A 23618-nucleotide genomic window follows, 5' to 3' on the forward strand; every position below is an offset into this window, starting at 1 on the left:
CCCCTCACCCCCTCTGGGGGACTCCCGGAATCTGGCACATCATAATTGAAAGTTTTTTTGTTTTCCTGCCTCCGTAGATAGTTCAGGCAGTGTCCTATTGGGCCCTCCCCCTCCACCAACACCTCGACTCCCTCCCTACCCACCACCCTCCTTTCCCCTCTCTCCCCACCAACCCCTTCCTTTCACTTCTGTTGGTACAGAGGCGAGGGTATCTGGTCTCTCCAGCGCAAAGTTTAGTGCTTGTACCATTTGTTTGTTTTTTGTAGAAATATGTTGTGAACTGTTTTAATAATCAAGAGTATCCACCACCCCCACCCCCACGCCCGACCCTGTTTCTCCAACTCAAAATTAGTGTTTGTGCCGTTTGGCCTTGTATATATTTTTTACTGTTTTAATAAAAAGATATAGCCAATCCACCTAACCTGCACATCATTTGGGAATGAGACCCACGCAGACACGGGGAGAATGTGCAAACTCCACACGGACTACGGACAATGACCCGGGGCCAGGATCGAACCCGGGTCCTCAGCGCCAGGAAAGGCCATTGACAAGTCTGCTGAATGCGATTTTACGTTGCTCGGTGTGATTGCATGGGAAAACCAGCTGGGCAGCAAACACATTTTCATCAACTTCTCAACCAAGGGAGGGATAAAAGGCCCCTGGACCACTCTCAGTGCTTCCTCCAAGTGCTGATTCATCAGTTGACTGGGCTTAGGGGGTTACGTGGTAATTAGCCTGTGTTCTTTGCCCATGTGTGACCTGATGCCATGAGGCAATGTTGAGGACTTCCAGGCCAACTCCTTGATGTCTGTACACCACTATGCCGTCACATAGTGAAGGACATACCGGGAATGGTGATGGTGGTGTCTGGGAATGTTTGTAAGGTATGATTCCATTGCATGATTATGTCAGGCTGTTGATTGACTAGTCTGTGAGCGAGCTCACCCAATTTTGACACAAGCCTCCAGATGATTGTAAAGAGCACTTTGCAGGGTTGACATGGCTAGTTTTTGCCACTGTTGTTTCTGCTTCCTAAGTTGAAACTCGGTTGCTCAATCTGGCAAGTATATCAATTTTCCTTCCTTAAAGGACATTAGTCAACCAGATGCATTTTAAATAATTGACAATGGCTTCATGGTCATCGTTATTCAGAATAGTTTTAAATTCAGATTTATTTATTAATTTCAAATTCCACCAATTGCTATGGTGGGATTCGAATGTGAGCCCCAATAGGGTTAGCCTGGTCCTTTGGATTGGCAGCCCAGTGACCTTACCACAATAGCACCACTTCCCATTTCCAAGGTCGGATCCTGTGGCATAAGGAGGCAGCTGTATCACTGTAGGGAGATGAAGCTTGATGGAGAACACGTCCATGTTGAGGGAAAGCAAACCAAGAGTGCCTCAGGGCAAGTCGAGGGCTTTTAATTCCATATTTATCAGTGGAATTGAAATTCCACCAGCTGCCAAAATGAGATTTTAACCTAAATCCCGAGAGCATTAACCTGGGCTTTGGATTATTTGTCCAGTGACATTCCCACTACGCCACTGTCTTCCCGCTCTGAAGAAGAGTCATATTCAAAATGTTGTTTGCATTTCTCTTTCTCCAGATGCTTCCAGACCTGCTGAGTATTTCCTGTATTTACTGTTCATTTTTATTTGCTTCCATTACAAATTGCTTGCAACTAAAACACAATAGTATTGAAGACTTGTCATCCAGAACTTGCCGCACCTGTAGCCAAGCTGTTCCAGTACAGCTACAACAATGGAATCTATCTCGTAATGTGGAAAATTGCCCAGGTATTGTCCTGTCCAAAAGCAGGACAAATCCAACCCGACCAATTACCGCCCTTTCAGTCTACCCTCAATCATCAGTAAAGTGATGGAAGGAGTCATCAATAGCATTATCAAGCGGCAGCTACTTAGCAATAACCTGCTCACTGACGTTCAGTTTGGGTTCTGCCAGGGTCACTCAGCTCCTGACCCCATTGCAGCCTTGGTTCAAACATGGACAAAAGACCTCATTGCCAGAGGTGAGGTGAGAGTGACGCCCCTTGACGCCAAGGCAGCATTTGACTGAGTATTGGCATCAAGGAGCCATAGTAAACTGGAGTCAATGGGAATCGGGGGAAAACTCTCCATTGGTTGGAGTCACACCTGGCACAAAGGAAGATGTTTGTGGTGGCTGAAAGTCAGTCATCTCAGTCCCAGATCATCACAGCAAGTGTTCCTCAGGGTAGTGTCCTAGGCCCAACTATCTTTAGCTGCTTCATCAATAATCTTCCTTCCAACATAAGGTCAGATGTGGATATTGTTGCTGATGGATTGCACAATGTTCAGCACCATTTGCGACCTCTTGGACACTGAAGCAGTCCACATGCAAATACAGCAAGACCTGGACAATATCCAGCTTGGGCTGACATTGGTAGGTAAAATTCATGCCACACGAGTGCCAGGCAATTGCCATCTCCAATAAGAGAGAATCAAACCATCACCCCTTGACATTCAATGGCATTACCATCACGGAATCCCTCACCAACAACATTATGGGTGTTTCCATTGACCAGAAACTCAACTGGACCAGCCATATAAAAACTGTGGCTACAAGAGTAGGTCAGGGACTAGGAATCCTGCGAATCCTAGGAATCCTGACTCCCCAAACCTGTCCACCATCTACAAGACATAAGTCAAGAGTGTGATGGAATACTGTCCATTTGCCTGGATGAGTGCAGTTCCAACAACACTCAAAAGCTGGACATCATCCAGAACAAAGCAGCCTGCTTGATTGGCACCCCTTCCACAAGCAACTACTACTGGCGCACAGTAGCAGCTACAAGATGCACTTCAGGAGCTCAACGAGGCTCCTTCGGCAGCACCTTCCAAATCTACGACCACTACCATCTAGAAGTTCCCCTCCAAGTCACTCACCATCCTGACTTGGAAATATCTTGGCCGTTCCTTCACTGTTACTGAGTCAAAATCCTGGACCTCCCTCCCTATTAGCACAGTGGGTGTACCTGCACCACATGGACTGCAGTGGTTCAAGAAGACAGCTCACCACCACCTTCTCAAGGGCAATTAGGGATGGGCAATAAATGCTTGCCTAGCCAGCGATGCCCAAATCCCATAAAAATGAATTAAAAATAAAACCAGGTCACGATGGCAGTGACAGACATGGTTGTACCATTAGATAGACAATGAGAAAACCGTAAATGTTGTTCTGTACAAGGTTTCAGTAAATACAGTTGGAGGGGATACCAGAACTTTGGGAAATCCCCAGAGGAAGGGGAAGTATTTGATAAGTTTTGGGGAATTCACCATTGTTTGCAGTTAAACCTAACTGAAAGTAAACGGCCAATGGTTAATGGAGAATTTAGTCTGAGCGAACATTATGAGGTTTAGAAAGTCAGTCATACTAGTCTGGGATTCTTGGACTTATGGCTATGTAAACTCCCTGACTCAAATACACTCTTCCTATTTGGCTGCATTATGAATGCACCCTAAAGACAGGAGTTGAGCCTAAAGGGTAAGTGTCAGGAGTGCAGTTACTTAGACAGACAGAAACCAAATCAGCAAGTTCTGGTGAATTGGAGTTCCCTCTTTTAAACAGCACGTTTCGGGTGGCGTTGAGGGCTAAAGGAGCAGAATCAGGTGATATGGTCTACTGCCATGAGATCAGCCAAAACAAGTTGAAGCAAAACTCTCCTCCTCAAAAATCACTGCATCACAGAATAGTTGCAGAAGGAGGCCTTTCGGCCCATCGTTTCTGCGCCAGCCCTCTGATTGAGAAACCCAGTGCCATTCGCTCACTTTCTCTCTATAATCCCATAATCCTGCACCTTCTTCCTTTTGCAGACAGCAGTCTCATTTCCCTATGGAATGCTTCGATTGATGCCTACCTCTGCCACAATGTCAGGCAGTGCATTGCAAACCTTACCCACTCACTGCATGAAGGAGCTTTTTCCTCATGCCGCTTTTGCTTCTTTTGCCAATTATTTTAAACCTGTGCCCTGTCGTTATTGATCCTTTCCCAAGTGGGAACAGTTTCTCCCTTTCTACCTGTCCAGACCTTTCATGATTTTGTATACGTCTACCAGATCTTGTCCCCAACTATTTTTTCCCCCAAAGTAAACAGTCCTAACTTCTCCAATCTATCTTCATAACTGAAGTTCCTCACCCTGGGATCATTCTTGTGAATCTTTATGACACTCCCTCCAATGTCTTCACATCACCAATCTGCAATAGCTTCAATTCTACCACATGAAAATGGGTTATGTGGACCAGGCAGGGACATGTGCAATTCCCACCATTAACTGCCCCAAACCAGACCTGTAAAAATTGTCACTATATACGTGACCGCGTGAGCAACAGCAGTAACTCTGAGGCTATTTTAGATTTTTTTCACTGATGCGGAAGTCACTTTCGTCACCGCCGCCCTGGAACAAGCGATTGGATAAATAATGGATAAACGCATGGTGTGTTGAAGGGCTTCCTCCTGTGTTCTATGAAGGGGAAGCTATATCCTCAAGATGGAGGATGTTCATCTCCTACATCTGGGCTGATGTTTCTTGGCTCATTGGCGACGAGCTGGCTTGTGGGCAGTCTGGCAGAATGGAGTGGGGTGGGGGTGCTTTGTGATTGGAGCCCGAAATCTTCCAGTGAGCCATGCATTATTGCCAGCAGAGAGAAAGTTAGCAGCTCACCTGGTGGGCAATTGAGTCGCATAGTGAATCCTCAGTGAAAGCTCCCAGATTGACGAGCTGCTTCATTGCTGCTCGTTATGTCTGGTTTGGTACGAGGGATAGGTAAGATGTCATCATGTACATAGGACAGTACAGCACAGAACAGGCCCTTCGGCCCACAATGTTGTGCCGAGCCTTGTCCGAAACCAAGAACAAGCTATCCCACACCCTGTCATTCTGGTGTGCTCCATGTGCCTATCCAATAACCGCTTGAAAGTTTCCAAAGTGTCCGACTCCACTATCACAGCAGGCAGTCCATTCCACACCCTAACCACTCTGAGCAAAGAATCTACCTCGGACATCCCTCCTATATCTCCCACCCTGAACCTTATAGTTATGCCCCCTTGCAACAGCTACATGCACCCGAGGAAATAGCCTCTGAACGCCTACTCTATCTATACCCCTCATCATCTTATAAAACTCTATTAAGTCGCCTCTCATCCTCCTCCCCTCCAAAGAGAAAACCTCCAACCTTTCCTCATAAGACCTATCCTCCAAACCAGGCAGCATCCTGGTAAATCTCCTTTGCACCCTTTCCAGTGCTTCCACATCCTTCCTATAGTGAGGTGACTGTACTGGTGAGGATGTATGTGAGCTGTAGATCTTGATAATTGGTCTATATTCTCTTTTCTCCCAGAACTGTTATATTTGTTTTTGTTTATTTATAAGTAAACTGTTGTGTAATCATGACTGACAACTGAGTAAATTAAATTCCACTTTTCTACTTGACATTCTGGATTTTTTCCATGGGGCTTCCATTTTGTGGTTCATGTGAAAACTACAAGCAGTGGTGTTATAAGTAAACAATATTATTATCTTTCAATATGCTGTGAAACCTCTCCAAGTCTGTTTGAGTATTTGACAAGATCCAGTCAGGAAGACAGTGGGATGAATTCTCCGCCTCCACAGCTGCGTGTTTCTCGGTGGCGCGCCGTCACAGCCAGTGGGATTCTCCGTTCCTGCTGCTGGCCGATGGGATTTACCATTGTAGTCACCCCACGCTGCCGGGAAACCTACAGGCAGGGGTGGCTGCCGGTGGAGAATTCACCCCAGTGAGCTGAAATGCCCCAAAAGAACCTGCAAATAGAACAGAAGATACTGATGGTGGGAGACTATATAGATAATTCCCAGGACAGAAAACACGCTTTTGCACACACGAACATACACACAGAGCGGAATTCTCCGCTCCCGCGCGGTATCGGGAAGGCCGTCGTGAACTCGGCCGAGTTTCACGACGGCCTCGGAGGCTGCTCCTCGCACCCTATTCACCCCCCCCCCTTCCCCCCCCCCAGGGGGCTAGGAGCGGCGCTCCGTAAATCTCCGCCGGCGGGCCTTGACGTTTGCGTCAAGGCGGCGCGCCGAGAATGACGCGACGGCGGCGCCTAAGTGACGTCAGCCGCGCATGCACAGGTTGGCCGGCTCCAACCCACGCATGCGTGGCTGACGTCACGACGGCTGCCGGCTCCAACCCGCACATGCGCGGTTGCCGTCTTCCCCTCCGCTGCCCCGCAAGACATGGCGGCTTGATCTTGCGGGGCGGCGGAGGGGAAAGACTGCGTCGCTTGGAGACACCGGCCTGACGATCGGTGGGCACCGATCGCGGGCCAGTCCCCTCCCGAGCGCGGTTGTGGTGCTCGCTCCCTTCTCCGCCCCCCACAAGCCACATACGAAGATTTGACACCATGTTCACAACGGCAGCGACCAGGTGTGGTTGCCGCCGACGTGAACAGGTCGGGAACGTCAGGCCGCTCGGCCCATCCGGGCTGGAGAATCGCCGGTCGCCATGAAAAGCGGCGAGCGGCGATTCTGCGAGCGGTCGGGGTGGGGGAATCGCGTGGGGTGCCAGGGCGGCGTGTCATGAGTCGCCCAGCCCTCCCCGATTCTCCCACCCGGCGTGGGGAGCGGAGAATTCCGCCCACAGCATTTGGACGTTATGATTCTCACATTAACACCATGTCAGGTGACAGACACCCAACTAGGTCACATGTCCCCACTTCAGTCTTATGTGGGGGTCAACTTAAAGATTTGTTTCCCTCACAACTTCCTTTTCATTTTAACCATGAATAGTCATTAGGGCTAAATCGCTGGCTTTGAAAGCAGACCAAGGCAGGCCAGCAGCACGGTTCAATTCCTGTACCAGCCTACCCGAACAGGCGCCGGAATGTGGCGACTAGGGGCTTTTCGCAGTAACTTCATTTGAAGCTTACTTGTGACAATAAGCGATTTTCATTTCATTTTCAAGTAGCTTTGTTCATGTGAAGTGATGAAATAACTGCGGAAATTTCTTTAGCACATCTAATGGTGGCCTTTATGATGCAATATCCTTCAGAAGTTGCAGAGATAGTGAGGTGATAAATACATCAGGTGATTATGTTATGCTGATGAAAGAAATGGTAAAATAGATTAATGTTACTTATTACTTCATTAAAAATGTAATAGTGGCACCCTTGACAACCTATAAATACTCCCCAGTTAACTCACACCCCAAAATGCTTAGACTGGCCAATGATTAAGGAAGCAGTGTGTTTGCTTCAATCTGCATAGTGCATGATGGGTTCCACATAATTTCCAGGGAACAAACCATTATGATGACATCTTCGTACCAGCCATCATTATTCTTCTTTATCACATAAATCAAGCTCAACACAACAGTGTTCCCCAGCAAGAAAGCTCCTGGAGAAGGTTTACATCAACCCAAGCCAAGCACTGGGACCTTACCAATCCACCTGCTGTTTGCCTGCCGTCACGTCAGCCTGTATGGCTTAGACCATACCAAGGAGCAACAGCAGAGACCCTATGGCAGCAGGAATGGAACCTCCATCATCACAGATCCCACACCCGCCCACCCGGCTTCAAACTGCCACGCCAACATTGGACCCTCCTCAGCCGTTTCCTAACTGACCAAGGCCCCTATGTGCAGCAAATCAGCACGTGGGACCTTGCAGGGAACCCGGACTGCAGCTCTGGTGCCCCCACCCAATCAGTGACTCGCATCATTGAAGACTGCCACTTGGCAAACATTCAGCGGAGGGCTCCACATAGTCTCTGCAGAAACTATGTGGCTGGCTTGGTTATTTTTAAAAATGTATTTCATTGAAGTATTCAAGTTTTTCAAAGTGGTTGCAACAAAAGAAAAGGAGACGAAAGCCACAGGTGTCAATGCAAAACATGTATAGTGCGTCCCAGGTTCGATCCCGGCTCTGGGTCACTGTCCATGTGGAGTTTGCACATTTTCCCCGTGTTTGCGTGGGTTTCACCCCCACAACCCAAAGATGTGCAGGGTAGGTGGATTGGCCAGGCTAAATTGCCCCTTAATTGGAAAAAATGAATTGGGTTTTCTAAACTTAAAAAAACAGAAAATTAAGAAGAGATTAAAAAGTAAGACCAAACAGCAAGACCCTAGCTACCAAACCCCATCCACAGGGTGTCAGGTCTAACAGAAGAACAAGCCACCGGATCAATGAACAATAACACATCCCGTTATTCACCCGGATGCCAGACCCAGTCACATTGTCATCCTCCAATGGGCGCCCTAAGGAAGGGCACCGCCGTTCCATGATGTTAGCGGTATACTGACCATGGCGAGGGCCTGTCATTTCATTTTCATTTTCTTCTCGCATGTGTATAAGGTGTACTTGAGAATTGATTTCTTTGTGATGAGCCAGGTGTTGTTGTTGGGGGTGGTGGGGGCGAGTATGCAGGAGTTGTGATATCTGATCATGTGCTGCATTGGCTGGAGGTGAGGCTCAGCGAAGGGCCGGTGCAGAGGCCGGGATGGAGGCTGAATTCGGATTTGTTGGTGGATAAGGGGTTCTGTGAAAAGCTGAGGTCGGCGATCGGGGAGTATATAGAAATCAATCAGAACGGGAAGGTGTCGGCAACCACATTCTGGGAGACGCTGAAGGCAGTGGTCCGAGGGGAGATTATCTCGTTCAAGGCACACATGAACAGGAGGAGGAGGGAGGAGCATGGACAGCTGTTGGATGAGATAGTGGAGGAGGACAGGAGATACGAGGAGGCCCCACACTAGAGAGTTGCTAGCGGAGAGGAGGAGGTTGCAAGAGCAGTTCGATCGATAGGTTGAAACGGGGAGAGCAGTGGGGCAGCTAAGGAGGGCGAGGGGGGTGCAGTATGAATATGGAGAGAAGGCAAGCTGTATGCTGACCCATCAGCTGCGGAGGCAGGCTGCATCCAGGGAAATTCCAAAGGTACAATCGGAGAAGGGGAAGGTTATGTCAGAGCTGGGGAAGATAAATGAGGTGTTCTGGGGGTTTATGAGAGGTTATACAGGGCGGAGCCAGATGGAGAGAAAGGAGATATGGGACAGTTCCTGGATGGATTGGAGTTTTCAAGGTTGGAGGAAGAGAGGAGGCAGACATTGGAGGAGCTGTTGGGGCTGTGGGAGGTGATTGACAGCATTAGAGGGGTATAAGCCGGGGAAGGCTCTGGTGCCGGACGGATTTCTGGCGAAGTTCTATAAGGCATTTGCAGTTAAGGGGCAATTTAGCATGGCCAATCCCCCTACCCCGCACATCTTTGGGTTGTGGGGGTGAAACCCACACAAACATGGGGAGAATGTGCAAACTCCACATGGACAGTGCCCCAGGGCCGGGATTTGAACCCGGGTCCTCAGCGCCGCAGTCCCAGTGCTAACCACTGCCCCATCGTGTTGCCTTTGGGATACAATACACCTGACATTGGCAGGGAGGGTGCAGGTTGTGAAAATGAATGTGCTGCCAAGGTTCCTGTTTGTTTTCCAGACCCTCCTGATCTTTCTCCCTAAGGCCTTCTTTCGGAAATTGGCGATATTGATCTCAAGAGTTTATATGGGCAGGGAAGTTGCAGAGGGTAAAGAGGGCCCTGCTACAGAGGCAGAAAGGTGGGGCAGACGATCCCGTACCTGCTGCACTACTATTTGGCAGGGAACGAGGAGAAGGGGAGGTGATGGGGGTGGGGGAGGGAGAGGGGGCAGGGAGAAGGGGCAGAGTGGATTAGGATGGAGGAGGAGTCCTGTAAAGGATCCAGTTTGAGGGCCGTGGTGACGGCTCCGCTGCCATTAGCTTCTGGGAAGTATACGGTGAGCCAGGTGGTACAGTGGACAGGGTGTGGAATGAGCTGAGGAGACACTTTAAGTTGGAGGGGATGGTGGTGTTGACAGTGCTGTGCAGGAACCGTAAACTGAGGGAGGTGGATGGGATTTATGGGAAGTGGAGGGCAGCGGAGCTGGTGAGGGCGAGGGACTTGTACCTGGAAGGGAAGTTTGCGTGTCAGGGTGAGTTGCGGGAGAGTTTCGAGTTGCAGAGAGTGAGTGAATTTAAATATATGCATGCGAGGGACTTTACAAGAAAGGAGTGGAGGAAGTTTCCCTGGTTGCCGGGGTATACCCAATTAGTGCAACTGTTGCTCCCGGATAAGTCGGGAGAGGGTAGGATTGGTGACATATATGGGTGAATGGGGAGCGCAGATTAAGTAGTGAGGATTCAGCGCAAGTGGGAGGCGGGTTGGGGGAGGGTGAAATAGACTGGGATCTGTGGTGTGAGGCGATGCGAAGGGTGAATTCAACCTCCTCGTGTGCGAGGATGAGCTTGATCTTGTTCAAGGTAGTGAATAGGGTGTATATGACTCGGGTGAGGGGGAGTGGGTTCTTTCAAAGGGTGGCTGATGGGTGCGAGAAGTGTGGACGGGGCTGGCAAATCAGGCGCACATGTTCTGGGGCTGCGAGAAGCTGGAAGAGATACTGGGAAGCGGTGTCTGGGATGTTGTGTAAATTGTGTGGGTGGAGGTCGGGCCGGTCCCAATGGTGGTGATCTTTGGATATCGGAAATGCTGGAGCTGATGGTGGGGAAGGGGGCCGATGTTGTGTTCATTTCCCGGTGAAGGATCTTGCTGCATTGGAGGTCGGATACGCTGTAGGGGGTGGCGGTCAGGCTGGGGGATCGGCAAGACTTTCTCCGGTTGGAAAAGATCACATTTGAGGGGTCGAGACAAGATGAGGTTGTTCATGACAATGTTTGAGGAATTGTTCGTCGATGGGGAGGGTAGGGGTTAAAAGGGGAAAAATTGTACAAACTGTGGATTGTGGGGTTGTGGAGTGTGTTGTATATGTTGCTGTTTTTACCTATGTTTGTAATAAAATACATTTTTAAAAAAGGATAGAAGATAGACCTTGCAGCAGGAATTGAACCGTACGAAGGTGGGATTCCACCAGGGACACTGCTCTCTCTACTACTGCCTTGTGTACTGCCAGTCCACCATGACAGTGCTCTCTCTGCTGCAGGAGCCTCCCCGTGTACTGCCAGTCCACCATGACAGTGCTCTCTCTACTGCAGGAGCCTCCCCGTGTACTGCCATTCCACCAGGTACACTGCTCTCTCTACTACAGGAGCCTCCCCGTGTACTGCCATTCCACTAGGTACACTGCTCTCTCTGCTGCAGGAGCCTCCTCGTGTACTGCCATTCCACTAGGTACACTGCTCTCTCTGCTGCAGGAGCCTCCTCGTGTACTGCCAGTCCACCAGGTACGCTGCTCTCTCTACTGCAGGAGCCTCCCCGTGTACTGCCATTCCACTAGGTACACTGCTCTCTCTACTACAGGAGCCTCCTCGTGTACTGCCAGTCCACCAGGGACAGTGCTCTCTCTGCTGCAGAAGCCTCCTCGTGTACTGCCAGTCCACCAGGTACGCTGCTCTCTCTACTGCAGGAGCCCCCTCGTGTACTGCCAGTCCACCAGGTACGCTGCTCTCTCTACTGCAGGAGCCTTCTCGTGTACTGCCAGTCCACCAGGTACGCTGCTCTCTCTACTGCAGGAGCTGCCTCATGTACTGCCATTCCACCAGGTACACTGCTCTCTCTACTGCAGAAGCCGCCTCATGTACTGCCATTCCACCAGGTACACTGCTCTCTCTACTGCAGAAGCCGCCTCATGTACTGCCAGTCCACCAGGGACAGTGCTCTCTCTGCTGCAGGAGCCTCCTCGTGTACTGCCATTCCACCAGGCACACTGCTCTCTCTGCTGCAGGAGCCTCCTCGTGTACTGCCATTCCACCAGGGACAGTGCTCTCTCTGCTGCAGGAGCCTCCTCGTGTACTGCCAGTCCACCAGGTACGCTGCTCTCTCTGCTGCAGGAGCCTCCTCGTGTACCACCACTCCGCCAGGTACACTGCTCTCTCTGCTGCAGGAGCCTCCTCGTGTACTGCCATTCCACCAGGGACACTGCTCTCTCTGCTGCAGGAGCCTCCTCGTGTACTGCCAGTCCACCAGGGACAGTGCACTCTCTGCTGCAGGAGCCTCCTCGTGTACTGCCAGTCCACCAGGGACACTGCTCTCTCTGCTGCAGGAGCCTCCTCGTGCACCGCCAGACCACCAGGGACACTGCTCTCTCTGCTGCAGGAGCATCCTTGTGCACCGCCATTTCCTCCACAAAAACACCCAGCAGCTCTTGGAATTGGACCTTGACGACCTGTACCTCAGAGCCCAGACTTCCAACCAAAACAACATCTTTGTTGGCTGCCATCATTCGTCAATATGCACCACACCATCAGGGTTGGGAGCCCGCTCAAACGCCACTGCACCAGGTCCATCCCAGCTCCACCCAGCCACCATGAACAAGCAAGGACTTAACTGTTCTACTCAGTTCTATCATGCAGAAACACCCACCGACAATTCTCGAACAAAATGTAAACCAAGAAAAGACAAAAAAGAAATTTGCACAAAGACGAAAAGACGGATTAAAAGATGAGCAGAGTGGTAGTTTACGGAAATGCAGCCTCTCCTGTGCTGACACCACGTGATCCCCAGGAGTTAAAAAAAATAATTGACCTCCCTATGCTTCCTACCAAAATATTCCATTCCAATACCTGCCCTGCACCTACTGGTGCGCTAAGGCAGACTTTCTTCCTTTTCCATAGCTAGTAATTCCCAGAATAGGTTTGCTAATCTGTCACCAGCAGTTTATGGCTTGAAGTGCAGCTCTCCACATGAAGCATGGCTGACCAGGAGTCTCAGTCATTGGCCTGTTGGAAGGAGTCTGCAGGTTGACACACACAACCTGTTTGGCCACGTTATGAACACACCTTCCTTTGACCACCAGGTCCGGAGCTTCTGGGATGTTACCCCCTGTGCCAGAAGACCTCCAAACTAACAGAAGCAGTCCCGGATTCAAACTAAGAGATCGCCTGCTCATTAGACCAATGCTTGAACCATCTTGGTGATTGCTGCACACGCTTAAGGGACAGTTTGATTGTTTATTTTAAGAGCTTGTTGAATCCTATTCCATATAGTTTGGTGCAAAAAGATTTTTTAAGACCTCGTACAGGCCGATTACATGGGACATCAATGAACAGGGACATTTATTTAAGTGGAATGACTAACTTAGAGTCAATTTCTATTGTTGTATATTTCTATAGCCTCTATTTTAACCTGTTTTAAAACAAATCTGTCTGTTCTTAGGTAGCTGTGTCTGCCGGGGAAACTGGCCTTTCTTGGAGGTGCCATGAAGTGTCCTGGGTCCTTAGATGGCCAGAGGCTTGCCTTCCTGCTCGATGATGCACTCTCTAAGGAGGCCAGATTATGGAAAGTGCCTCTTTTCAACATTAGCGGCAATCAGGTAAAGTGCAGTTTGCAGTGTTTCACCAGCAACAACAACTTGCAATTATCTAGCACCTGTAACTTAATTAAACATCCTGAGCCATCACAGGAGCATCAAATAAAATTTTGACACTGAAACATTTAAGAAGCCATTAGGGCAGATGGCCCAGAAGCTTCATCAAAGAAGCAGGTTTTAAGGGGAATCTTAAAAGAGGAATGAGAGATGGCGAGGTGCAGAGATTTCGGGTGGGAATTCCACAGCTTCGGGTCATGGAAGGCAGCTGTCGGCCAGACCGCCAGGGGTGGAACGATTAAAAATAGGTTGAAGAGGCCGGAATTGGAAGAGCCTAGATACCTCCACAGGGTTGCACAGCTGAAGGAGATTACAGAGGTAATGAGGTGGGAGCGAGACCATGGAGCAAATTGAAAACCGGGATGAGAATTCTGGAATCGACATGCTGCTTCACCACTGTGATGGGTGAACATAGAACATACAGTGCAGAAGGAGGCCATTCGGCCATCGAGTCTGCCCCAAACCCACTTAAGCCCTCCCTTCCACCCTATGGGTACGTGGGTATGTGGTCGGATATGACACCATGATTGCAAACAGTCTGGTTCAACCTCAGCTGACAGGGAGAGGAATCGAGTCAGTGGTTGGGGAATATAATTCGTGGCTTTGGTCTTCCCAGAATGGAATTGGAGGAAATTTTCACTCGTCCAGTAGAGTTGGACAATTTAGAGACAGTGAATAGGGTCAAGAGAGGCGGTGGTGATGTGGAGCTGGGTGTCATCAGCACACGTGTGGCAACTAATGCTGTGTTGTTGGTTGGTATCTCAGAGGGGCAGTACTTGGGTGGGGCCCGGCTTAGCTCAATTGGCTAGAGAGCTGTTTGGTGGTGCAGAGCGAGGCCGACAGCACGGGCTCAATTCCTGTGACGGCTGAGGTTATTCAAGGCCCCGCCTTCTCAACCTTACCCCACCCCTGAGATGTGGGGATCCTCAGGTTAAATCACCACCATTCAGCTCTTCCCCCTCAAAGGGGAAAACAGCCTATGGTAATTTGCGACTGAGGCGACCTTACAGAGGTGAGAAATAGGAGAGGGAAAATTGAGCTAGGTCCTTGAGAGGTACAAAATATAATGGTGCAGGAATGAGAGTCAAGTCCTTTGTAGGTGATTCTGTGGCTATGCCTGGATATTTGAGAATGGCATCTATCATCTATGCTATAGGTTAAATAAATGGGAACGATTTTAACCCATTCAAAACCCCATTTGCACAGAGTTAAAATTGGGCCTAATATATCCAAAGCCCTTTATCAACTATATTTCCTGTAAGCTGTGCTGTATTACAATGTGTGAATTAATTGTTTATAATCTTATTTTTCTCATTACAACCATATGTCATAAGCTATTGCTCCAATATCACACAATTACCTTTCTCCATTAAGTACGGCCTTTTCGTTCAGGCATAGGCAACGTTTTCATCAGGATGTTGAATAAATAGAAGATGTTGCATTGAAACCACCATTTCCTGCACTGAAATGTGGCCAAATAATGTGGGCTGAGGAATTAATCAATTCACAGCCATACCCAGCATGACATGCCTGACTTGATTGGGCAAAAACAATGCTCAAGAAGCACTTCCCAGACTCCAACGAATCAAATATCGGATGATTTACACAACAGGATTGTCTCAGTTTCAGGAAATGTTCTGATTCAAATGGAGCATAATATTGGGTCTTTCAGATGAGGAGTTAGGATGCCTGCCCTCCAGAGTCAAAATGACTGGCGCTTTCTCCCTGACAGTTTTTCCTTCCAGGCCTACACCACATGGACTGCAACAGTTTAAGAAAATGGCTTACCACCACCTTCTCAAGGGCAATTAGTGATGGGCAATAAATATGGGCCAGTGATGCCCACATCCCATGAATTTTTAAAAGAAAGTGGGAAAAAAAGATTCTGTGCTTCTCTTTTGAAGAACAGAAAAGGAGACGTCTCCAGTGTCCTGGCCAATGTTTATCACTTAATCAACATCCCGAAAGGAGATGCAAAAGCAAAATGCTGCAGATGCTAGAATCTTAAATAAATAAAACATGGTGGAAATGCTCACCGCATCTATCGGTATCTGTGGAGAGAGAGACAGAGAAAATGGGTGCGATCTATTGACCTCACCGCGCCCGATTCGGGATGCAATGAAGCCGGTAAATCTCGCCAGAGGCCCCTGGGGAGATTTCACAGCATTCTCACGAGGCATTGCAATCTGGATCCTGCCCATTGAGGTTGGGACCCAGATTTGCATATTCGAGTGAGCAGTTAGTCCCAGTTGGATATGTCTACGCTGGACCTACCCAGCACCCGGGACCCAACGGCCTCACCTTGGATTTGCCGAGCGGGCGCTGTTTAGCACTGGTTTCCACAAACGTGGATCAGCACATTGGGAGGGTGGGGGGGCATCTCCCAGGCAATCAGAGGTCCCTGGACGGTCAAATGCTGGAAAGGATGGGACCCAGGCTCCCCTGATGCCACCAGGGCACTGTGGCACTGCCAGAATGGCACCATGGCAGTTCCACCTGGGTGCCACCCTGGTAGTGCCAGGGTGCCCATGTGGTGTTACCAGGCCGGCATGGGCATTGCCATGGTGCCAGGCTGGCAGTGCCAAGGTGCCCAGGTGGCATCATGCCTGTGCCAGGGATCAGGCCTGGGGGTGCCTTGCCCTCATGATCGATGACCCCCTTATTGGTGAGTTAGGGCATGTTGGAGGGGGGGGGGGTCTGGAGGCCAAGGTGGAGGGGTGGGGGTTTACTGGCGCCCCGATCTCTTACTGCACCGGGTGAGCTGTGCTCGTTAGTGCGGCCTCGGAGGGGCATTCCTCACCAAGGCCTAGAAATGAAGCAGAGTCCCGTTTAATAGCGGGGTCATTCTTGGTGCTGCCAGATCCTGGAAACGCCCGGCTAAACGTGCTCAACACGGGACTCTGTTTCATTTCCGTTAAATCACACCCAATGTTTCAGGTCATGACCTTTCATCAGAATTGGGAAAAGTTAGGAAAGTAATGGGTTTTGAAGGGGTGAAATTGGGAGGGTGGAAAGATACTAAAGTGAACAGCTATGACGGGGCGGAAGATGGGAGACATTGGGTGGAAATTCCTGGCCTTTCCCCCTGGCAGGATCTTCCAGTGCTGCAGAAGGTGAGTTCGACGAATTCCCCGGTTGTACGATGGGGTGAACCTCGCAAAACGCTGTTGACCTCTGCTGGACTGGAATATCCCGCCGGCGACCAATGGTGAGCCGCCTCCACTGTCAGGAAGCACACCATGGTGGGTCCAGGACTTATTGCCCATTAAATGACAAAGAACAGGATTTTCCAATCCCTCCGTGGTGTGTCTTGCGGTGATGGAGGGTAATTGCCATTGGCCAGCAGTGGGATCTTTCGGTTTTCCCATTGTTTACACTCTCTGCCGCCTGGTTCCACTGGCAGGCAACGTGCGGCAGGGTGTTGCTGTCGACAGGAATAGACGATCCCACCAGCAGGCACGACCGAAAATCTCAGTCAAAAGAGTTGGTGAGAAAACCCAAAGGGGGTAGGAATGAGACGAGTTTAAAAAAAAGGAAAAGATAGGTCCAAGGAGGCTGTAACCAAAATGAGGAAACATGAGGTTAAGATCAAAACCTGGAAAGCAAGTGAGAGAAAATGGCGGGGGTGGGTGGAGGCGTTGGGGGGGGCAGTGATTCATAGTCTGAAATTGTTAACTTCTGTGTTGAATCCAGAATGCTGCAAAGCGCCTGTAATTAAAAGGTGCGTTGCTGTTCCTGGAGCTTACATTGTGCTTCACTGGAACACCTCAGTAAGCTGAGGACAGAGATGTCGGCTTGAGAGCAAGGTGATCGATTAAAATAAAAAGCCACTGCAAGCCCCAGGTCATGCTTGCACATAAAGCACAGCTATTTCGCAAAATGGTCACCCAATCTGGGTTTGGTGAACCCAATGTAGAGGTGACTGACTGCATTGTCAGCAGCAAATACAGTAACTAAATTGGAAGAAGTGCACATAAATCACTGCTTCAGCTGGAATGAGTATTTGAGGCCTTGGACCGTGAGGAGCAAGAACATGAAAGGGAAGATTAACACCTCCTGCGCTTACATGGAAAGGTCATGTGAAGGGGACAGCGTGGTGGAGGTGAGAGAAGAGTGGAGCAGTGTGTGGTGAATGGAATGGTCCTTTTAGACTACTGACAGGGGAGGGAGGGAGGGAAGGAGGCCTTTGGTGGTGGCATCACGCTCGAGGTGGTGGAGGTGGCGAAGGCCAATCCATTGAATATGGAGTCTGGTGGAATGTAAGGTGAGCTGAGGTTCTGGGACGGAGGGGAAATTGATGAGAGAAGGAGGGTGGGAAATGTATTGAACACCATTGAGGCTCCTGTAAACCACATTGCAGAGTGGGAATCCCTGACTAAAGGAAAATGAGTTCAGATCAGAAGCATTGCTTTGGAAGGCCGAGTCATCAAAACAGATGAGAAGGAGAAGCTGGGAGAATGGAATGGGATCCTTGCAGGTTGCAGGGTGTGAGGATGTGCAGTTGAGTTAGTTGTGGGATCTTTCGGCTAATGTGAATATTTGTTGTTGGCCCATCATAAGAAATGGAGACCGAAGTGGAAGAAAGGAAATGAAGAGATGGAAATGCACCATGGGAAGGTGAGGGAAGAGTGGAAATTGGAAGCAAAGTTGATAAATTTTACAGTTCGGGGCAAGAGGAGGAAATAGCACTGATACAGTCATCGATGTACTGGGAAAGGGGTGGCATGGTGACGCAGTGGTTAGCACTCCTCCCTCAAACTGCTGAGGACCCGGGTTCAATTCCGGCCCCGGATCATTGTCCGTGTGGTGTTTGCACATTCTCGCCCTGTTTGTGTGGGTCTCATCCCCACAACCCAAAATGTGCAGGTAGTTGGATTGGCCACGCTAAATTACCCCTTAATTGAACAAAAAAAAGAATTGGGTACTCTAAAATTATTATTTTTTTTAAATCAATGTTCTGGGCAAGAAATTGAGTCGGGGAGGTTCGGTTGGACTGGAAAATGAAATGTGCCATATTCCTGACAGAAAGACATAGCTTGGATCCATGCAGGTTTCCATAGCAACACCTTTTATTTGGAGGCAGTGAGATGAGTTAAAAGATGAATTATTAATTGAGAGAACAAGTTTGGCCAGGCAGAAGAGGGTGCAGATGGAAACTGGTTGGATTTCTATTCAAGGGAGATGTGGAGAGCCCTCAGACCGTTCTGGGGGGTGATGGAGGTGTCGTGACAGGAATAATTGTACTGCCACAATTAGTGTCAGGAAATCGGAAGCTGTTCGAGTCACAGAGGTTTACAGCACAGAAAGAGGCCCTTCAGCCCATCTCATCTATGCCAGCCATCAAACACCTAGGGGTGGCACTGCTGCCTCACAGTGCCAGGAACTCAGGTTCAATGCTGGCCTTGAGTAACTCTGTGTGCGTTTCCTCCCACAGTCCAAAGATGCAATTAGGTGGATTAGTCATGCCAAAATTGCCCCTTACTGTCCAAAGATTGATTAGGTGGGACTATGAGGTTACGGTGATAGGGTGGGTGATAGGGCCTAGGTAGGATGCTCTTTCAGAGGGTCAGTGCAGACGTGGTGGGGCAAATGATCTTCTCCTGCACAATAGGAATTCTATGATTCTATTCGAATCCTATTTTGCAGCATTTGGTTCATAGTCCTGTTTGCTATGGTGTTTCAAGTGCTTATCTAATGCTTAAAGTTCTGAGGTACCTCTACCACCCTTTCAGGCATTGAGTTCCAGACTCCCACTCACCTCTGGGTGAAAAAAGTTTCCCTGAAATCCTCTCTAAATCTCCTGCCCCTTACTTTAAATCTATGCCCCCTGGTTCTTGACCCCTCCAATGAGGGAAAAGTTTCTTCCTGTCTACCTTGTATATTTCCCTCATAATTGTGTACACCTCAATCAGCTCCCCCCCTCCCCCCCCAAACCTTCTCTGCTCTAAGGAAAATGAACCCAGCATATCCAGCCTCTCTTCATAGCTGAAACGCTCCAGCCCAGGCAACATCCTAGAGAATCTCCTCTGCACCTGTCTAGTGCAATCACATCCTTGCTATAGTGCGGCGACCATAACTGCACCAAGTACTCTAGCTGTGGCCTAACAAGCATTTTATACAGCTCCATCATAAACTTGTTGCTCTTATATTCTGTGCCTCAGCTAATAAAGGCAAATATCCCATATGCCTTCTTAACCACATTATTCTACCTATCCTGCTGCCTTCAGGCATCTTTGGACATGCACTGTAAATTCTATGATCTATGCAACTCAAGGTCACACTGGTCATCTGACTTCCTAGCATCCTGCCATTTATTATATATTCCCTTGCCTTATTGGTACTCCCAAAATGCATCATCTCACACTTTTCAGGGTTAAATTCTATTTGTCACCGTTCCACCCATCTGACCAGCCCTTCTATATCATCCTATAATCTAACGCTTTCCTCCTCACCATTTACCACACCAGTGACAGAGCGGATCAGAAGACTAATGAATTTAGGTGGGGACAGATGTGACAAGTGGAGAAAAAAATAGTCATGTTCGGATGAATCTTGATCAGTGGGATAAAGGACTGAAATGATAGGTCTACCAAGGTAATTATATATGTGGATCATGCAGAGGAGGTAGAAGTGAGTTGTCCAGGGTTGGGGGACTATGAGGTGTCAATCTGCGGAAGGAAGATCTCCAGAGGAGCTGAGGTCAGTGGCTGACCTGGAACAATGGCTTAATGCTCGGCGATGGATAGTTCAGGGGAGATAAGAGCAAGTGTCGAAGAGATGGCATTCGGCATCTAATAAATACACCAAACAACAACAGCACCGCCCTTGTTCGCAGGTTTCATTACAGTGTTGGCCTGAGAGAATAAAGCGCAGCAAGTTCAGAGGAAAACAGGTTAGAGTGAGTGAGGGAAGTAGAGAAAATTAGATGGCCGATGGCGCACTAGCTGTTCTCAATGACGAGGTCCAGAGAGAATGAGAGGCCAGTGGGAGGGGTCTGGTTGAGTTGTGAGGGGTGGCAGGGCCGGGTGGGGTTACTCCTTTCTAAAGAAGTGGGCACCGAGGTGAAAGCGCTGGAAGAAGAACTCAGTGTCAGGCAAAACATAAAATGTAGTGAGGTGGGGGCATGAGGTGAAGGTGGGAAGGTGCTGCCAGCCTGGCAGCTTGTCACTGCCACCCAAGCACCCGGCTGGCAGGCACACTGCCAGCTTGTCACCACCACCCAGGCACCCAGCTGGCAGGCACACGGCCAGCTTGTCACTGCCACCCTGGCACCCAGCTGGCAGGCACACGGCCAGCTTGTTACTGCCACCCAGGCACCCAGCTGGCAGGCACACTGACAGCTTGTTACTGCCACCCAGGCACCCAACTGACAGGCACACTGCCAGCCTGTCACTGCCACCCAGGCACCCAACTGGCAGGCACACTGCCAGCCTGACAGCCTGTCACTGCCACCCAGGCACCCGGCTGGCAGGCACACTGCCAGGCTGGCAGTGTCAAAGTGCCTCGGTGACAGGTTGCCTATGCCAGGGATTGGGACCTGCGGTGCCTTGCCCTTAACTGGTGGGGTGAAAGGGCAGCATGGTGGTGCAGTGGTTAGCACTGCTGCCTCATGGTGCCGAGGTCCCAGGTTCGATCCCGGCTCTCGGTCACTGTCCCCATTCTCCCCGTGTTTGAGTGGGTTTCGCCCCCCCCACAACCCAAAGATGCGTAGGGTAGGTGAATTGGCCGCACTAAATTGCCCTTAATTGGAAAAAATAAATTGGGCACTCTAAATTTATATTTTTTAAAGTGGTGGGGTGCTTGAAGGCCCCCTACGGTAAATTGGGTGCAGTGGGAGGGGGGGGGGGGGGGGGGGGGGGGGGGGGGGGGGGGAAGGGGGGGGGGCTGATGTTGAAAGATTGGGGCGGCATTTACAAATTGTGTCCCAATCAGCAAATACTCTTCCTGCTGAGCTCGTCAGTACAGGAAATTAGTGCAGCCTCGGCAGAGCGTTCCTCATCAAGGCCAAAAAAAGGCAAAGTCCCGTTAAACAGTGCCTTCGAGGGGGAAAACTGACTTGCGGTGGTTTAACCTGAGGATCATCACATCTCAGGCGAGGGGCAAGGCTGAGAAGGCGGGGCCTTCATGAATAATGCCAGTCGGTACAGGAATTGAACCCACGCCTTGTTCTGCATCACAAACCAGCTATCGAGCCCGCTGAGCTAAACCGGCCCCTGTGGGTTACTCTGACCTGCCTATGATGGTTGACGGTTGATGTTTACTCTGCCACACTAGTGATGCGCTAAAAATTGCACACAGAAACACGAAACGGTATAAAAGAGGCTTTATTACTTTGAGATGTTATTCCCTCAAGTGGAGCTGTAAAATGGCAGCTCAGGAGTCCTCATGGGTATTTATACTGCTCCCTGTGGGCGGAGCTAGCCGGCAGGGGCTTACCGACAAACTATACAGGGGCTTACCGATAGGTACTATTGTACATCCCCTAATAGAGGCACACACATATATATATATATATATACAGTGGTATTACCACATTCACCCCCTGTTAAGAATGAGTCCGGCGGGATGACGTGAAACTATAATACATAAGCAGTGATTTATCTACAGGGGGGGGGGGGGGGAAATCAGGTGTCCATCTTGCAACCCGGTGCCCGTCATAGGTTGAGTCTGTCCGGTGGTCTGACGGTTCGTTGAGAGTGGCGCAGCAACGGTGGCAACGTCTGCACAGGTGGTGTCAGCGTCGACGGCATCGGTGGTGGCAGTGTTGGTGCTGGCCAGTGGCTGGACGACTCTGGGAGCGTGCCAAAATCTTCCATGTCCTCTAGTGTGGGCAGGGGAACGAGGGATGGACCTGGTGGGGCTGATGTTGGGGGCGCCGGGGAAAAGGAGGGTTGCGCGTGGGTGGGGAGGTGTGTGGGTGTGGGATCGGCACCCGAGGAGCCAGGTCCCTGAGCGAGACTGTATCCTGGCGGCCGTCGGGGAACTCCATGTAGGCATACTGGGGGTTTGCGTGGAGCAGGCGTACCCTGTCCACCAGAGGGTCTGCCTTGTAGAGTCTGACATGCCTACGAAGTAGGACGGGCCTTGGAGCTGCGAGCCACATCGGGAGCGACACCCCGGATGTAGACTTCCTAGGGAAGGTAAAACACGTTCATGGGGTGTGTTGTTAGTAGCGGTGCACAGCAGTGACCGAATGGAGTGGAGCGCATCAGGGAGGACCTGCTGCCAGCGAGCGGCTGGGAGGTTCCTGGACCGTAGGGCCAGCTGGACGGCCCTCCATACCGTCCCATTCTCCCTTTCGACCTGCCTGTTTCCCCGGGGGTTGTAGCTGGTCGTCCTGCTGGAGGCGATACCCCTACTGAGCAGGAACTGACGCAGCTCATCGCTCATGAATGAGGATCCCCTGTCACTGTGGATATAGTCGGGGAAACTGAACAGAGCGAATATGGAATCGAGGGCCTTGATGACGGTGGCAGACGTCATATCTGGGCATGGGATGGCGAAGGGGATCCTAGAGAATTCATCGACCACATTAAGGATGTAGGTGTTGCGGTCGGTGGCGAGCTGCGTGTACCGGTTGATGGTCTGGCTGTAGTCCACGACCATCCTGTGTTTCTCCCCAGTTTTAACCACCACCACTTGGGCTCTCCAGGGGCTATTGCTGGCCTCGATAATACCCTCCCTAAGCAGCCGCTGGACTTCGGATCCGATGAAGGTCTTGTCCTGGGTGCTGTACTGTCTGCTCCTGGTGGCGACGGGTTTGCAATCTGCAGCCAGATTGGCAAAGAGAGAGGGAGGGTCAACCTTGAGGGTCGTGAGGCCGCAAATGGTGAGTGGGGGTAAGGGTCCGCCGAATTTGAGGGTGAGGCTCTGGAGGTTACATTGGAAGTCCAGGCCCAGTAAAAGTGTCGCACAGAGGTTGGGGAGAACGTACAGGCGGAAACCGCTGAATTCCACGCCTTGTGCAGTGAGTCTGACCAGACAGAAGCCCCGGATCAGGACAGAGAGGGATCCGGAGGCCAGGGAGATCCGCTGGTTGGTGGAATGGACCACGAGGGAGCAGCGCCTTACCGTGTCCGGATGAATTAAGCTATCGGTGCTCCCGGAGTCAAGTGGGCAGTAGGTCGCGTGGCCGTTGATGAGCACCGTCGTTGAAGCGGTGGCCAGGTTGCGAGGACGGGATTGGTCAAGCGTCATGGAGGCAAGTAGCGGGCGATCGT

At 50.3% G+C, this 23618-nt stretch overlaps 1 protein-coding gene across 2 annotated transcripts in view; it reads left to right on the forward strand.

The window, feature by feature from the left end:
* LOC119965356 (cyclin-I-like) overlaps window positions 1-23618 on the forward strand; it is a 49245-nt gene that overhangs the window by 3837 nt on the left and 21790 nt on the right. For both annotated transcript variants that reach the window (XM_038796017.1, XM_038796015.1), the window contains exon 2: window positions 13188-13344. In XM_038796017.1, the coding sequence (XP_038651945.1) occupies window positions 13231-13344 (114 nt within the window). In that variant the 5' untranslated portion in view covers window positions 13188-13230. The remainder of the gene's footprint in view (window positions 1-13187; window positions 13345-23618) is intronic.

The sequence above is a fragment of the Scyliorhinus canicula genome, chromosome 4 (assembly GCF_902713615.1).
Source record: "Scyliorhinus canicula chromosome 4, sScyCan1.1, whole genome shotgun sequence".
In the NCBI taxonomy this organism is placed as follows: domain Eukaryota; kingdom Metazoa; phylum Chordata; class Chondrichthyes; order Carcharhiniformes; family Scyliorhinidae; genus Scyliorhinus; species Scyliorhinus canicula.